At 41.1% G+C, this 18,312-nt stretch overlaps 1 protein-coding gene across 3 annotated transcripts in view; it reads right to left on the bottom strand.

Annotated features, from left to right (window-relative positions):
- The window catches only part of PDGFD (platelet derived growth factor D), a 147,327-nt gene that overhangs the window by 48,313 nt on the left and 80,702 nt on the right, over positions 1-18,312 (bottom strand). For 2 of the 3 annotated variants that reach the window (XM_040584457.1, XM_040584459.1), the window contains exons 2-3: positions 12,911-13,115; positions 8,614-8,794 (exon numbers count right to left, since the gene is read on the bottom strand). In XM_040584457.1, the coding sequence (XP_040440391.1) occupies positions 8,614-8,794; positions 12,911-13,115 (386 nt within the window). The remainder of the gene's footprint in view (positions 1-8,613; positions 8,795-12,910; positions 13,116-18,312) is intronic. The other variant, XM_040584458.1, reaches the window with a different exon arrangement.

The following is an 18,312-nucleotide window of genomic DNA, read 5'->3' as shown; positions in this document are numbered from 1 at the left end:
TATAGAATTTTTTTATGTATCCAGCTATGTTAGCACTAGAAACTGGTTATGAACTGGGAAGCAGCATGGGCATGCAAGATAAAGGGACAAACAACTCACCATGAATCCTCACACATGCCCTTACTTAGCCAAGTACAGTGGCAAGATCATGGCCAGTTGCTATCAGACTGGGGTCCTCTTCATTCATTTAACTAGGAAACCAAGTCAGTATTCTGTCAGTATTACATGCTTCCCAAAACCAGCAATATTTCTGTGGCCCTTATCCACTATTCTTACTGGCTATGTAGCTGTTTGATCTCATTACTAATACAGTTGCATGCTTCTTGGAATCTGCATCTTCCAGTTTGTTTCTGATGTGTTTTGCAAGAAATCACGTTGATGCTGAATAAGGCTTTTGAGCTTCTACAAGGAGAAAACTATGATTTTATTTTCTTTCTTTTTTTTTTTTTTTTTTTTTTTTTTGTCTAACATGGGTAACCCTCTTGTACTGCACACAATGGTCTTTTTTTATTATTATTATTTTTTTCTTTGTATTTCTAACTTACCTTGGAAAAGTAGGAATTTCCTGTGGGTCATTGACATCCTCAGGAACTCTTAAAACAGGTAAGTACAGGAAATGCAGTCCTTCAAAATCTAAAACTGTCCTACATGAACAATGCCTCTAAGTTTTTGTTAGAGTCAACTATTTGGGACAGGATACTAGATTTGAAAATAACAAATGAAAATGACACTTGTGTTTATATAATCCTTTGAAGACATAAAGTGCTACATTTTCTTGTCCTTGGCCACCACCAGGAGTCTGGTGAATTCTCAGAGACTGCGTAACACACTACTGGATTAAAGATGTAGCATTTTCAAAAGGAACTGGACATCAACAGGATTGCTGTTATGTTAAGACAGATTGATGGCAATGTCCCGTGAAGGAGCCACACTTTAACTAAGCTGTCAACAAATCAGGGACAGAGGAGAGCAAATAGCCACTTCTCCACCATGCTGTTCAAACAACAAAACTGCCAGGCACACATGCTTGCAGCTGGGAAAACATAGACACTAAAGTCTATTTTCCTTTTTGATTAAAACAATTGTTCTATCAGTTGAAGTCTGACAGCTTCCAGCATCTTCTGTGTGCTTACTGGGTCCCACTGCTTCTGGTTCTGGTAGCTCCCTTGCCAGAAGGTCTGTATTTCCCTGGCCATAACTCAATTTCTTACCCACGTCCCTCGCTGAATCTTTTCACTTTTTTGAAACATCCCCAAACCCAGTCTTATTCTCCTCAAGCTCACAGTCAGAGATTTTACCAAAAGAGGCTCATGTAGTGAAATGGCCCTACTTTTGCTCCGCTTTCTACCCGATCCACACCTGCCCTCCCTCCTCTCCTAGATGCAGTCTTTCCTATTTCAAGTCCACTGCCTGTTCAAAACCTCCAATTCATTTGCCTCCTTTCCTTCCTAACCATGCCGCCACAACTCCACTTGTTTACACAAATCCCTTCTTCTCTTCATTCCCTTGTTAAAAATGTTTCCTTAATTGGCATTCATCCTTCTTCAGTCCAACTGAAACTGTTTTCATGTTACTATGAACATGAAATGTTGACACATGGACATCTGATAGATAGAGAGGGAAGGCTTCTTCCTCACCTTTCGTGATGTGTTTGCTAAATTTGATATTGTTAGTCACAACCTCTCTGTCCTTTGGCTTTTTTATTTTTCCTTTCAGCTTTCAAGAATCTTTGCTTTTTGGGGACTTCTGCCTCTCTGACCATTTTGTTTTGGCATTTCTGCTGCCTTCTGCCTTCACTCTCTCTGTGGACTTGCCTCTTCCCCTGTGTGTGCTTGCCTCACCCACAATTACTTTTATTACTGAACTTGGACTAAACTATCCCCTCTGGTCTTTGCTGCTGCCATGTTTCATTGCCATAGCTGGGTGATCCTATAACAGTCCTTCCCTCTAGTATTTGTAGCATCCTCTGATGCCAAGCTGGTAGGTGATTCCTCTTCTCCCTGAAACCTACTTTTTTTTACCACTCTCTTATCAGTATCACCTCTGACTTACAAACGGCTTTAGAAATTAGGACACAAGACAGGGAGAATCCTAATGAAACTTAAAATTCAGTCACATAGGAGAAGGATTTGGACTAATCTTTGTGCCTAAGACAACAAGAGTAAACGTGGAAGGGGCATCAGACCTTCAGAAGAGACCTTCAGAAGAGAAGGATCACAGTCTAATGAAAAGTGGGAGGAGATGTAGTCTGGGACAACTGACTGCAGAGTGTTGGGCCAGGTCAGGTCATAGCTTTCGCTGCAGCCCCCAGGCTCCCTCTCGCTCATACGTGGCATTCAGCTGGTGGGTCTCCGACCTGAAAACCTGCAAGCTTTTCCACCTGAGGAGATGAGATGGGCAAGACTTAGGAGTTAGGTGGTATATGTTTGGGGTTTTGTAAGGTGTGATAGGGCACTGGAAGGAGAAATAGCTCTTGGTTAGATGCAAATGTTGGAAAGAATCTTTTGGTTAGGAACTTCGGCTACCCCTGAGGCAGCCAATGCTGCCTGTGAAACTGCTTGTTCCAGACGTGCCTTCTCAACCCAAGTATGCCATTTCCTTATCACCAACCTATCTGACACCCAGTTTTGCTTCTTTTGTATCCTTCACCATCTTTTCCTCTGCTCTGAGTTCTGGGACAACTGCGATGTCCCTGCCTACCGCACTACTTGGCTTGTCTACCACACCACCTTCCTTTCTTCATCAAACCCTACTGAAGGACAGGTTAGATCCTGCGAGATGAATCAAGCAGCAGACTGAGGCTTGCTGGATTCTCAGGAACCTTCATTAAATGGAAAGCATTCCTCCTCCCCATATAAAATTACTCTGAGATGCTCCATGTCTCAAGATACAATGAGGCACAATCTCTCTTTCTAACACGCTGTCATTTTATGTTGCTTTTTAGAACATTCCAAACACCTTCCAAAGTAAAAAAAAAAAAATATATATATATAAAAAAATAGTGCACAGATAATCTCTTAAATCCTCTGTTTATGTAAAGTTGGGAAGGAATGTTAAAGATCTTGAGCAATTTTTATCTAATTAGAAAGGACTTAATAACTTCTCTCCTGAAAGATGAGCCTCTGGCTGATAATTTTATGAGGATTGTATGCCTTGAGCAAACCCACAGAAAATAGTTTTCTGCCGGAATTTAAGAAAATAGAAGTTTCATTGTTAGGAGTTTTGCACATGGGTTGTATTTATAAAAAATCTTTGCTGTCTAGCATAGACAGGCAATCAAAACTGAAATCAGAGGAAAAGTGAAAGAAGAACAACTGATAAAGCTTCCATGTCTAAATTCTTGCTTCTTCATTGTGAGATCTATTTCATGTACAACAACTTCACTAACCAAGACATCCCCCCACCCCACCCCGATTCCTCTCCTTTTGTACCCCCAGCAACTTACTGGGATTCCATCTGTGGATTATCTAAAACCGGAGAAGGTATTCATGCATCATTATCATGCCTGTTGTCACATGTGATATATTATATGGGTTTTCAGGCAGAATATTTTGTCTTGAAGACAGAAATGAAATGTCTATTCTGTAAAAGAAGTGACAAGCTAAAAGAGAAGCACAGCAGCAAAGACTCATCCAGCTTCCAGGCTGGATTCAGGTCTGTGGCCAATGATAAAGAATTAATCATTTTCTGTGGTATTTATGAATTTGTATTCACGCTGATGGCTGTATCATTTTCCGATCATGTTCACTCTTACAAGGGAGTTTATTTCTTGACTTATTTAAAAATCCTGCAGCCTGGTGCTGCAGTACTTGTGCAAACAAAACTGGCAAAATACAGGGAGCCAGTCGCATAATTCAGAGTGACTGTGAGTACAAGGATTGGGATCAGGCTCTTATTCTGCCCATTTTCATTTTCCAATTGTGCTTTGAATTTCTTGTGTTTTCTTGTGAGCTTAATAGGCAAATATCAAGGAGTTTAAGTTATTTCAGTATTTGAACCAACTTTGACTGGTCAATACTTTTTGCATGGGAAAGTAATTTAATTTTATTAGACTGACTGTGATGTCTTACCCCACTTTGTGACCAATGTTCTGTTTTTGATCATAAGAGTGGTAGCGTATAGCCTGGTTGTTTAGCAGAAAGCTAATTCTCTATAGAATTTCCACATGATTGATCAAAACCCAAAGTTCCTCCCACTCCATTCCATTAATTTCTTTATGGCTCCTTCACTCAAAAAAATGTCATTTCAAACAAGCAAAAATTACTCATGATCTAACACACTGATAGGCGTAGTGGCACATAAGTTTATCCTGGGACAAATGCACTTATGTTGTCCTTTTTAGCACGGCACATCCACCACTGTTGGTTTGCAACTCCCAAATAAGCTAAGATTGCTCTTAATGCCATGTGATGTTTCCTAGTCACGCACTGTATTAGAAAGAAATGAAAGGTAAAAGCACATATATATGTGTATACATGTAAAAAGATTTATATTTTTTAAAGCTTACATCCTTGTATAAATGCATGTTTGCACATATACATATACATACATGTATGTTCCTAGCTTTTTTGTAGCCCTTTTTTCCACTAATGACTTTAGTCAAAGTTCCAAAATAAGGATTTCATTTAGGATTAACGGAACAATTAGTAAGGCAATAACAATTTACTGTTATAATTGTATAACAGGTATGTGCCTTTTCTAATAAACTTAAAATAATGTTTTTAATGAGTAAATGGAATCCAACACTTTCTAGTTGTCTCATTAAAATGAAACTAGATGCAGGGTTGGGAATTTTAATTCAAAACATTCACCTTTATTGCTGGAACATGTTCCTGAATGAGTTCCTAGATTATTTTAGTAAATGTCCATGCTAATGTACTTGTAAAACATGGGGTCCAATCTTGTTAACATTCCCTTCCAGAATTAGGACATTGGAAGAATTTCACTTCAGAAGAAAAAAGATTGTATAAAATGACATCAGTCAAGCGAAGATTATTTCCATATGTAACAGTGTAACTTCATTTGCATTCCTACATCTCAAAATAATGGATGCAGTATTTTCAGTAATTATAAATACTTACTTGCTACACGCAAGATCCCTCGGTTGTGGTAATTGCACTGCAAGCGGTGGTGGAATAAAATTTTACATTTGTGGCAATGTGGAATATTCACATCACCTACTTTCAAGTGTGCAACCCAGGGGTCCTTTCTCATGACAGTGCCTACCTCCCCGTCAGCAACGGTGTAAGTAACCTAAGATTACTCACCTTCCTCTGTGTCACATTTCTATAGTGTTTGTTGTGAAATGCTGTGTCCTTAGAGTAAGAAATTATGTAACATGTGAGAAAAAAAGACTGGAACACCTCAGTGCTTTCTATACTGCAAATTAATGTTTCTAAGGCAACTCAATCAAGAAAAAAAATATGTTTGAGAAATAAGCACTTTAAGTGATAATGGCAGGGAGGAATTTCAAACAAATTTGCAGTTAAGTGAGGCTCATGCCTAATAGTTGTCCAGGGCTTGCTCCAGACCATTTTTGTTCCAGGTCTGTGAAGCTTGAAGGAAAAGAAAAATTTTAAAGAGGTGCAAGGGAGACATTTCTCTGTGTGGATACCCAAGCTAAGCCAACAAACTGCACAGCTACAACTGGGGGCTTTGAATGTGAAGTGTCTGTAGACACGAGCCACTGGCTGCACGTACTAACGTACTTCTGCACTGTTATAGACAGCACAGTGTAGGAATGAGTTTTTCCAGCCATGTTAGGACACTTTTGACTCTTATTCAACTTGGGATAAGCAGTGGCGTACACTCAACACATAAGCTCCTCGAGTCTGGTCCACCCTGGAGCTCCCAACCCAGGGAGTCCTACGGCTTCATGGGCAAAGAGTGGATCAGGGACAGGCAACAGGCAGCACATTGGATCTACCCCTTTCTCCAAACCACCCTCATGGCTCTGCCTCCAGTGTTCCTAGTCCTTCAGACCCACAGAGGGGAGGGCAGAGGCCAAGGGGCCAAGAGGCAGAAGACACAGAGAGAAGGAAGAAGAAGGTGGAGGAAAGCCAGCCTTGGCAAGCAAAAGATAAATGCTGTATTTAGATGGTCTGACTTTATTTTATAGATTTGCTCCCTGGCCCATTGTCCCTTATCTTATATTGGGACAGTTAATTACTCCCATCCATCCATATGGCTTTCAACCTCATCCTGCTAAAGATCACCCTTGTGGCTTTTTCAGTCTAATTTTCCAGAGCCACTTTGAATTCTAATCCCACCGTCCTGAGTGACTGAGTCCCTTCATTTGACATGGGTTGCTTACTTTGCCTTGTTTTACAAGGGCAAACGTGATTTTCATGGATACAAGTCTAATTTATATCTTCTCTAGCAAAATAAACCCTTTTTGTTTCTCTAAATGGTACTGAAATGTGAAGTTAATGCAAAAACACAAGTACATGAAAATAATGAAGTATGTTTCTGATAAGCTTTGCGAAGTCTCATTTGTGCCTCATGCAGAGTGCTGAACTAAGTAAAAACTTGATCTGCATCAAATGAAGTGATCTTGACTAACTTCCTTGAAGATTCATAAATAAGAAGGCCAGAGAGCAAGGCTGTTTGGCTGCATGTGTAACGGGGAGAAATTCACGCAGCCATCCTGGCACCACGCTCAGGAGATGCAGCTGATCAATAAACTTAAGCAAACTCTCCAAACTGCTTGTTTCAATTTTCTCTGCAAAATTATCAGTCTTATATACCAAAAAAACCCCACTGCCATGCAGATCTAAACTCCACATATAAGAAAAAACAAGGGACTTAAAAGATTTGCACATATCTTGTGCACCACTTTCCAATAAAGTCCCCAAAATAGCCTTGTACTGGACAAGGTTACAAAGCAAAGAAAAAAATCAATGTAAAGGTCTTTCTTTTCATCTGATACAAAATACCATATGTTTTTGCATGCTTCATTAATGCTCCCTGGTTTGCCACCTAGAAACGCACAATGAGTTCAACCTTCAGGGGTCAGCAGTGCTCAGCATATCTATGAACTGAGCTCTAAGTGACTGCAGGGACTATCGAATAAGGGCAGACTGCTGAATATTAATCCTGCAGTTTTAGGTTGGATGGTTTAGAATCTGAAGACCAGCTAACTACGTATCATCCTCCATCTCACAAATGCCACCAATCACCTGTACAGTTCTCTTCTCTCAGAAATAAAACAGCATTCCATTCAGAGGGTGTACCGGGAGAGTATTCTTTTGAATAGATTTGCTAGACACTAAAATTTTCTGTTTACTCGTAGTTTTGAAGTTAGATAAATACAGTAGTCCTTTTTGAGCTTCTAGTGCAGAGTCTCCTGTGTCTTATGAGTGATAACATTCATTTTTGGAAAGTCTAATACTATCAGACTAGCTATATGTGGTCTGGAATAAAGCTTGCTAAATGCAGCAGAGTTTTTGTGGCTGCACTGAAACACAAGCAGTGTAAAGAGAGACTGCTTCACTGTCTCATTTTTATGCCCAATGGTCTCATAGACTGTTCTGCCTACATTTTAGTTTTAGTAGATTACCTTCAAATCAGAGTAAATTATAACTCAGGATTTACTCACAGTGCAATGCCTTACTCCACTAGAAGCCTAGCAATTTAAATGCAAGGGAGCACAGTCTTTATAGCTTTAGAGTTGCCTTGACAATGTGCTGTTTATGGACTCTTTTTAGCATACATAGGCATATAAGCATGCAAAGCCGAGAGGCTGAAGTGTAATGACTCAAACAGTGGATGTCTCCTGTTATAGCATTAACGTTATTCGTATTCCAGGCTTTCTTATTCTTGTTAAATAACAGTGGGTTGAATAAAAAGGGAATAAGAATTGTGACGAATATAAAAACATAATTATGACAGTATAATAAATTAATGCTTACCATTTCCTGAGTGTTTGCAAAGTCTGCCTCTTTCGAGCTACACTGCACCAAAAGCATTATAATATTAATCAGGACAATACAAAGGAATAGATATTTTTATCAAAATCTACTTAGAGCAATGAGCAACCCTGCTCCCTAAAGACAAAACCAAAATAAAAAAAGAGGAGGTTTTCATCTCATTGAAACAGTACATGATACACGGCTAATGCCACTGCATATACAAAGAGGCATGTTTATACGTGGTTGAAAATACAGCCTGAGCCTTAGCATACTGTCTTGCACGTAGAATTTTATTGCATGTAGAACAAACTACTCTGCATCTAACTCAGAATCACAGCCATAAACCCCTAAGGTATTTTTATTTGACCTCAAATGAACATAAAAAAGGAGTTCATAGAGCAGCCATTTTTTTGCTCTTTGTGCTGCATCTGTCAAGGCACTGGCAGTGCAGCCTCAGTGTAGAAAGTGATAGTGCTTCTGAAACATGTTATTAGTGTAAATCTTGGCCTGGACTTGACTTTATTTTATATTTAATGACAGGATGCCAAAAATACTTTGTTTTAATGTAGTTGTTGGAATGAAAATACTTCCAGTCAATTAGTGTTTTGATCCAATGCAGTTAGCTACACCATTCAGCTTCAAGTACTGATGCTCTTTTACACTACAGTCTGTCTCTCACCCATGATACAGCTAAGTGACTTACCACCAGGGAGTAACAAATCTTGAATCCAGGTTTAGCCACAAAGTAGTCATCGGATTTGAAGGTAATTTTTATCTGATTTGTTCTTGATGTTATCCTTGGAGGTACTTCTTTGTGTCCACACCACCGTCCTCGTATAACTGTACTGGTCTCTGATACATCTTCCACTTCCACAAAGTCATACCTGAGAACCAGTTTGAAGGATTAGTTTTTGATAACTCTGGTTTCAGAAGATGCTTGCAAACAGACAGGAGCACAGCTGGAAACACAAAGACAACTGTCCCCTGTTTTCTACTGCAAAACATCAGACTAAATATTGCAAATGGTGGACATGCTCACGTAGCACAAAATACACTAAGCTGCAAGTTACTGCCTGAGTGCTCAAATGGCTGATTTTTGGGCTTCTGGAACATGACAGACAGTATTTGCCACCGCGTTAAAACATTAATGAGAGGCACTTGCATGTGTTTAGTACACAGTAAGCACAGGCATTACATTTCATGTGGTGGATAAATAATTTAGAGATCTGATATAATATTATTTAAGGCAGGCTGCCCAAGCTGAGCAGCTGCAAGCACTTGTGCACTTTCTGGTGGGTCCCCAACTCCCTGCAGCAGCAGCCCCCGGCTCCTGCCTGCCATGCCTGTTGGAGGGCTGGATACAGGCTGCTGCCGTGACCGGAGCAAAGGAAGGTGCTGGAAGGACACAGGGCAGTGCATGCTGCTGAAAAGTGCTTTTTAGGACCTTCTTTGTAGGTGTCACGGTGCCTCTGCTAGATGGTTTGGAAAGACTCATTTCAAGCTTTCAAGCAGAAAAGGGCAGGCTGGCACTCTGTGTGCTGCAGCAGGGAGTCCTCTGCTGTTTGTGTGGGTGCCGTCACCAGGGGAAAAACAACAGCACATCTTCCCCTCTGCAAGGTCACACCTTGGCCAGGCACCCGTGCCACAGTCGTGGTACCCTGAGCCTAAAGAGGGCTCTGCCAGGAGCAGCAGGCACTGAACCCCAGGGATGAGGGGACACAATGAGAGCACTCACTGCCGCAGCCTGTGTATTTGCTTGCTTGGGTCATATATCGAGTTCAGTTATTGAGCTGAAGAATAAGGAGGGCAGAGAATGAAGTCATGGTCTCACAATGTCTATGAGAAAACCAGTTCTTTGATATCTGTGGAGCCAGAATTAGGCCCCACACATTGTGGCCAGTGAGGGAGAGGTGAAGACAAGAGGGGCAGGTTAAGTGCAGGCAGCGAGAGATGAGGAGAGCTGCCATCTTTATGGTAAAGTTAAGCCTTAAAACTTTGGAGGTCTTTACCAGGAAAGTTTTTTATTATCAAAGCGCATGCTCCCTCCAAAAATGGAGTTTAAGACTGTTAACCAGTTCTTACCAGCAATGTGTTTGTTGCTCCCTACCCCTGGGTCTGTGAGCCAAGCACCCATCTCCCTGCCCAGTTGTGGGAGCTGAATAGCTCTGTAAATAACAGTCCTGCTTTTCTTTTTCTGCTGAGATCCCATGTAAAAAAAAAATACCCGCAAGTACTATGCGGCTTGAGAACATCAGCACTGCTGCTTTTATATTCACCCACCTCAAATTGCAGAGAACAGAAAATAACAGACTTGCCATAACAAAATCACTTAAATCTGCCCAAGCTCTGCTGAAACATATGTTTTTTGTAGCACGACAAAGTTTAGTTTCAGACAGAGGTAAACTTTGTGTCAAGCTCCCTCCACCGTCCTCTGCTCCCCCTCCCTCATAGTGATGGACATGGTACCCGGGCAGCGCTCTGCACTGCCCGCCTGAGCATCCACCACTACCCACGGGCAGCACAGCAGCCAGTAAACGCTTATTCTAACTTGAGGGGTTACAGAGTTTTCAGCACAGGATCATAGACTCATTTAGGTTGGGAAAGACCTTTAAGGTCACTGAGTCCATAAGATAACTTTGTAGGCTTTGGTGAAAATTGTCCTGACTGACCTCCCCACTCTTTGAGGCCAGGAGCCAGACTAGCTGCTAGCAAAAATGGGGAAAATCCATGGGCTTTCAGGGTTTATTTATATTTTCAATAGCAAAGGATTTGCTGCAATAGTCACAGAAGTAGGTGCAATCTCAGTTGTTTCGCTGCATCTAAGAAGCCTCAGAGGCTGGGTAATTTAATTGCTTTTCAGAATCATCTCTTATGAAGTGCCTGTGGAAATGCTAAGAGCACTTCTAGAAAATTCCGTAAAACCTTGAATATTTCTCCTCCTCCCATAACAGCTCTGCTAAAGTGTAACTTTTCATTCCTCAGCCTGAATGCATTTCAATCAGTTCAGTCTTAATAGTATGCAAATTACAATAATTAGCATTAATGAAAAACTGAAAGCAAACACTAGGAAGTTTCTGTAAAAAAATAGTTTAAGGTGAAAAGCAAGTACAAAAGGAAGGTAAGGTGCAGAGGTCCTGAATTACTTGTCCAATATGCACAGCATTCAAGCACATGTTCAGCTCTCAGCATTAATTTAAATTAAAACGTGCCTGTCTGTCTCTCTAAAGGAGCACTGCAGGGATTGTCAGGGACTGGAGTTGTAGAAAGGACCTAGTTTTGAAAAACATAGTGAGCATTAGCAAAAAATCTAACTATGAACATAGTACTTAACAGGCTTAAAGCCATCACAAGCTGTCTGCCTGAGAAACTCCTCACTCTGGAAGTAGTACTATGCAAATACAGGTCTTCCAACACCAGGGAAAGCTTTATTGCTATAAACGATGTGATATTTTTCCAGCTTCTATAGACACTTCTCTCCGCATCCTAAATTAGCTGCTCTGGGAGAAGCAGGCAGACTGTCTTCCAAGAGGGTCCCCAAACCCATAGCGCCACAAACAGCTTGACTTCCCCTCACCATGCCACAATCTTTAATGGCCCTTGACAGAGAATACTTCATCTTTTTTTCCACAGTAAATTAGACGTCTGTTTCAAAGTTGCAATGCTTTAAGGTCAGCCACAGTTTATCCACTATGTAAATATTAACAGGCCGCTTCTGTATGCATTAGGCTCTCAATCTGGGAAAGCGTTTGCCGTGCTAGGAGGTAACTGTCCTTACCGACTGCTGCTGCTGCTGATCTTGGACCAACAGTACCAGAGCAGAGCAGCAGCTGCCAAGACCATCAAGGCACAGGGAAGGAGAGCCAGTTTCTGCCTGCACTCTTTTATTACTAAATGGAAAACAAACCTGCAGAAATGGTTCTCCCTATTGGTAACTTAGAAAATTAACAAAGCAAAACAAGAAAAAAAGAAAAAATCCACCCTGTGAAACGGCACAGAGCTGCCAAACCCTATAAATGCAAATTGATTGACAAAGAAGATAAGATAAGCAGAGGCTGGGTGTGCAGAAATCCTAACAGCCCAGTTCTCTGCATAGATAAAGTGTAAGTAATAACATGATCAGGCAGACAGCTGGTAGCTGAGACTTGCAAGTTTTATGTAAGTAGTATCACAGCAATCTGCCTTTCGGAGTACAGAGGAATCCTGAGCCTGCTCTCTCCCACAGAACAGATAGCTGAATCAAAGAAATATAAACCAAAAACTCCATGGATTTGCACCGTTTTAGTGAGTGTTGGCAAGATTCCCCCCTTTGCTCTGCTAATGCAAAGCAGTTTATCCATCTGGGTTAATCAACCAGATCAACTGAGATTATGGTCACTTTTGCTTAAAAAGGGAAATCAAAGCAACCGGGATATAGTAGAGTATACTTTATTAGATATATCAGTATGCAGTGTACACTGATGTTTGTGGACCTATATTTGAAGGTTTTAAAAGAAACTGTACCAGTGAGGAGTAACAATAGAGAAACAAATAAATTGAAGAACATAGTTCTACTTTTCAATGTATTTTTATCTGTCCCTCACACTCCAATATAAACACATACCTACTCACTCACACCTCCCAGAGCCTTCTACCTACTGTAAATGAGGGCTTTTGCCTGGCTGAAACATGACAGAGGGAGCAGAGGACAGAATTCTTTTAAAGTAGTACCTGCCTTGTTAGGTAGCTGGATTTGAGCATACAAGTGCCTTATGCTTAAAATGTTATAGAAATACTAAAACCTGCCAAAAATGCTCCAAGTCCAGGACAGCTCAGCTTATTTATAAGTTCAAAGACAAGTTTGGGTTGGAAGGGACCCTTGGAGGTCTGTTTTCCAAGCAGAGCTATCCTAGACCCAGTCAGAGACACCCAAGCTTCGGCTCGCAGTCTCAGGCCAGCGGCCACATCCTTGAGCTCAAAGGTGGCACTACGGAGCCCTTTGCAAGCTTTCACTAACCACTCACCTGCAGATATCATTTTCAGGCTCCTCCAGTCCAAACTGATTATCAAAAGCCAGCTGGATCCTGGTGTTCTCCGGCGAGTGGAGCCGCCACGTCAGCAGGAGGTTCCTGGGGTAACTGCTGGGGAAGCGAGGACTGTGGATGCAGCCGTTCCCTGCCACGCTGATGGTCTCTTCTTTTCGGTACAAGTCTGTGAGGTGATTGCTCTCTGTTAGTAGTCACAACTTGTAGAAATTAGTATGTTGTTCCAGTTACAGGAAGGCAAAAAACACAACAGTTTATAACACAGAACAAATAATTTGCATTTAAAGTCTAAAAAAAGTTGGGTCTAAGAAAAGTTAATATTGAATAGGAAGTACAGTGTATTTCCTCTTAATTCAACCCCCCATAAACAATAAGAACAACAGTTCGCAACCACATAGACTCTTTATTTTGTGATAAATATATTATTACTTTTACATTGATATCAATTATATAATTTAATTCTCGCCATTTTGGTTTTAAAACAGATTTTAAACTTCAACAAAAGCTGCAAGCTTGAGAACAATGAAGTGAGACAGAGCAATGTAAAAAGGTAAACAGCCCTGCTTCCCAAATCTGGTGCTCTGGGGAGAAATGACCTCGGGACAAAAGCAGCACTAAGAGGCTGCAGGAAAGTGCATACAAGTGAGTCTGTTTATTGTGCTTAAGTGTTTCCTCCCAGAAGCATGTGTTAGGCCACATTTTGATTTTATTTATATGGTGTGAATCATTTGCTGTCAATGGATCATTAACACAAATAGCTGCTCCATGCTTACACCAATGTAACTGAAGTCAGAAACCGTCCCACCAACCCCCTTATTGAGTAACTTCCAGACAAACAGCCAAGCCTCTACTTAATTAAAATTCCACAACTTCTGCCTGAGCAAATAACTCAATTGTTCCTGAAGTTTACTTATACTGAGGTAAAGCCTCAGCTGCTGTAAATCCCTGACTCCAAGGACAACAGGAACCGTGGCAAGACCCAGCTCTTTAAAAGTCAAAACGTCTTCCCAGTTGCACCATGCACTGGCATTGTCCAGCTGTAACTGACACTGGAATTTGGCTCCCAGCATCAAAGAATTGCAAACAACTAATTTGTTTGTGCATTGACTACTTCAGTGTGGTGAAATACGGAGGATTAGAAGGCTCTAATTCAATACGTAGATCACGGCAGGATTCAGTTCCCAGTTAGGACTCAGATCTGAACCTCCACCTGTAAGACAACTATCTGTGTTCCCCAAATAGTGCATGGGGATCTAGGACCCTGTTCAGTTACTCACAGAGAGATTTCTAACGCCATTTAAGACATAGCATGGTTTCCTGCCTGGCCTCCATGAGGACAGGGAGGTCCAGCAGCATACCCAGGAGCTCCCAGCAAAAGTCCCCGTGGAAGCTGTGCTGTCTCATGGAGCCATCTCTGTGCATAGGCGAGCTGAGCACCTTCTCAGCACAGCCGGTGGGAGCTACACGTGAACAGGTCCTGAGGCAGTCACCCAACTGCACTGGCCGAATTTCTGCTTTCTGCAGGAACTTGAACACTTGCTTTCAGGCCAACACCTAAACACCACCATCTAAATCTTAAACTGAACAACACCCCCGGTACTCTGCTGAACGTCAGGCCAACCTCCAGTTCCACTATAAGCAACAGAAACATAAAACTGCCTTCTGAATTTGGCTGCTGAGGAAGAGCAAATGGGGGGAGGAAATTTCTCTCACCAAGCGACTCTATGAATGTTGGAAATACAAAACCAAAGTAAGCAACCAGCCACAGCCATCTGTCACACGCAGTAATAAAATTTTTCTCTCTTAAAATAAAATCTAATGTTTGACTGAAGCTTTCCAAGCTCCTTATAAAAAGAAATATATTTGTTTCATAAATGCTCATGGAAAACGGGAACCAAGAGAAATCGTACAAACTTCATGGTAAGTACATCTATTTTTCAGGTTGCTTTTCACTGGTTCCTGGCCGTAAATACCTTCTTGCGTGCAGCTGTAAGGAAAGCGTAGTTGTGTGTCAACAGCTCATTGTACCCTTCTGGCAGGGTAATAATTCTAGCTTCCAAACAACCTGAAACTTGGAAGATAAAGATAGCTCCAAAGATCTAATTGTGACATCTTTCTAAAATGCTTTCATTCAAAATGAAATGTTCTCACACCCTGAGCCACCCTTTCTAAGCAAACATAGCCCTGACTCCATAGCTCACCAAGGGCAGAACTAGCCAGTTTTGTTTTGTTTTATTTTGTTTTGCTATGTTTTGACAAAACAATTTGCATTAGGAAGTGACAATTTAGTGAAAATAAAAGCCACCCACCTATCAGTTTTGCTGCAATTTTCATCAGGAACATCTACACTCAGGTCTCTTTTCTATTTTATTTTATTTTCCCCATAAATAAATAAATAATAAATAAATAAGTAAGTAAATAAATAAATAAATAAACCTCGTTTTTTTTTCCCTTAATCTGGAACAAAACAAAATGTCCTGCCAACACTCCTGAGTTTGTACTGAAATGCTGAGGACTTTTGGACCCTGAGAACACCCAGCAAACCCACGAGGACAAGATATTTCACAGCACTTTGTCCAAAATGCCCAAGAAAAGGGATAAAAATAAACCAGTTTCTGATGAAAGCAAATTCTGAATTTTTGAATGAAAGAACCATTCCCTAAGTCAGAACAAAAGTTCCCACAGTAAAACATGGCAGAACTCATCCCATATCTAAGAGTACTTTGCTCTTTCTTGGACAGCAAACTGTCACCCATCATTTCCCCACCATCAGCACGCATTTCACTGTGTGGTTCAGTGTGGTTCGTGCCTCTAAGTGAAAGCTTCATTTTTCCCAGCCAGTCCCAGTACAAGCTTTATTCTGGAGTTGTCAGCTGCTGAGATTAGAGTGCTAGGGACAGTACCTTTTAAATGTACTCATATATATACCCCCAAACAAAAAATCTGTGCACTTAACTCAGCACACCAGATAAGAAAGTATGTTACCAGCATTCTTGTACCCCAAGAAGACAGGCTCTGTCACAGCTTTTCATTCAATTTAGACTTGGAATCCCACAGACTGAGATGCTCTGCCAGCAAGTCACTCACAGCTGACCAAGATCAGTGCTGAAACGTAATGGCTAGTGCAGCTCTGCAGCACCCAAGTTGAACAGGTAAGTGGAGAAATAAAGCTACACATGTTAAAAAGCTTAAAAAGCAAAGCACAGTGTCTTGTGATGTATATCATGGTAAATGCAGCAATTATAAAGTCCTTATGGAGCAAAGACTGGAGAGAGAATGCTCAGTATAGTAAAACAGAGGATATAAAAATATTAAAACATGAAGATATGCCTTTTCCACACATGAAAAAAGTATGTTTGTCACAAACGGCCATAAATACTGTTCCTGTAACTCACATGGGATGAAGTGAAAAGCCACTCAGAGCCTTCACCTGATGCTGGAGTAGGCTCTTCAGGAGCTCTAAAACAGCTTGATTCCCTCTTACCTCTCTCCCAGCGCACTGAATTACAACCTGAAGCGGTGTAGTCAGGACTGGAACCAAAAGCATTGGAGTTTTCTAAAGGGATTTTCAGTGGGATTTTTCAGAGTTAACTGGTTTAGACAGACACAGGAACACAGTCAACACAAACCCAGTCTGAGAAACAGCTTGAGGAGATGTGAGCAACTCCTGTGCTTCTTGTAGCAACTGAGATGTGAGACTAAAATGACGAACCCTTTCCAAGCAAACAAACATTGTGTCCATCAGATACACTGGGGGAACTCGTGGAAACCAGATGCTGGCCATGGGGAAAATCAGCAAAAAAAGACACTTGAGAAAAGATGTAGGCAAAGGAAAAGGCAGTGCCTCTTTCAAGGCACCGAACTGTTCCATGTTGCGATGCAATACAAGGCAGTATTACACAGTGTCCTGAATGTCACATACTAACTGTATTCCATAATGTTTTATGGGAGCAAATAAAAGACGACAGTGGGTAATACACTGCCTGTCACATTTACTAAAAAGCATATAAAATCATTTCACAATGAATAAAAGTAGGTGTTAAGTCATAAGGCAAAAAGGCCATTTAAGCAATACATAGAAGGAGGATATTCTAGATGGCAGGAGCTACAAAGACATCCTTGCACTGGGGGAGGGAAACGATCTCATAAGGAAGATGAGTGGGAAGGAGGCTGGGAGACATCCTTTGCAGTAAGGCAATTCCCTGCAGAGAGTCTGAACTGACTGGGAAGCAGCTTGCTCTATATTTTATTTATCTGAACTAATCTCTCTTTTCTTTTCCTCTTAATTCTTTCCCAACCACTAATTTTAAACACAATAGTACACATGATAGTCCAGCTGTCCAAGTTAGAGGAGCTCCCATCTAAGTGGTCAAAGCAGCTGCATTTTCAGAAGTGCTTGCCTCCCTGCACGGAGGGCAGCTGGGTGTCAAACTGGGAACTGGAAACTTCAGCTCAATATTCAGAAAACTGTGCTTGTCTCTTGACTTTCTACACCATGGATCCCCAGCAAAACCAATGTTTCTCCTTCCCAGTTAGAGCCTGTTCTCCCAATTCCATGCTGCATGAGCAGCAAGATTCAGAAACACGGATTTCATCCTGCATTTGCTCTGGATGCCTGCATTTACTTGCAAACTTGAGCAGTGTATCAACACACTCTTGTTAAAGCTACTCCCACTCATGACCTACTAAGAAAGAAGTTTGCTTTTATTATCAGCATTCAACAGACAATGAATTCCTTCACTAAAATAAAATTTAAAAACAAAACAAAAGGTAATTACTGCTTGCTAATAGCTAATCTGACACTGTTCTTGGCTATCGATTGAGCAAAGACAGTCTCGAAGTGAAAATTCCTGCAGAAAGAAGAATTTAGAGAATGACCCTGTCTAAGGATCTAACCAATAATATGGAAAATTTAGTTTCACTTTTCTAAGTTTTCTGGAATTTTATCCTCGCTTCCTAAGGTGTTGTCCAGTGTGCAAGTTTGCTTTCGTCTTTCTTCCGCTTGTACAAGTGGTTGGCCAACCTCAACAACTTTGATACAGTGGTGGACACTAAAAAGCTACCATACGTTGACATATTTTATGACAAGAAATATATCCTCTTAAATCCCATGGACCATAACCTGATGAGGTCATCCTCTGCTACAGCTGAAGAGAGAACTGTTGAAAACCACGTGAAGTTCATTTTACCACTCATGGAACTATTTGTTACTTCAGGGAAGGTCCTCATGAGTTTGCATGTGGGAGTTTTCCAGATATAACCCTCCTCCCCCACTGCTGCTCTTTGAAACAAATACAGTGGTCAATGGTTTGCCACCAGTTTTTAAACAAATGAGATAACCTTCAGGGAGAATAATAGCTCTTCATTTCCCTCAGTTGAAA

Source organism: Falco naumanni, chromosome 2 (genome assembly GCF_017639655.2).
Source record: "Falco naumanni isolate bFalNau1 chromosome 2, bFalNau1.pat, whole genome shotgun sequence".
Classification (NCBI taxonomy): domain Eukaryota; kingdom Metazoa; phylum Chordata; class Aves; order Falconiformes; family Falconidae; genus Falco; species Falco naumanni.
Note: the sequence above shows the minus strand (reverse complement) of the source record. Positions and strands in the feature narration are given on the sequence as shown.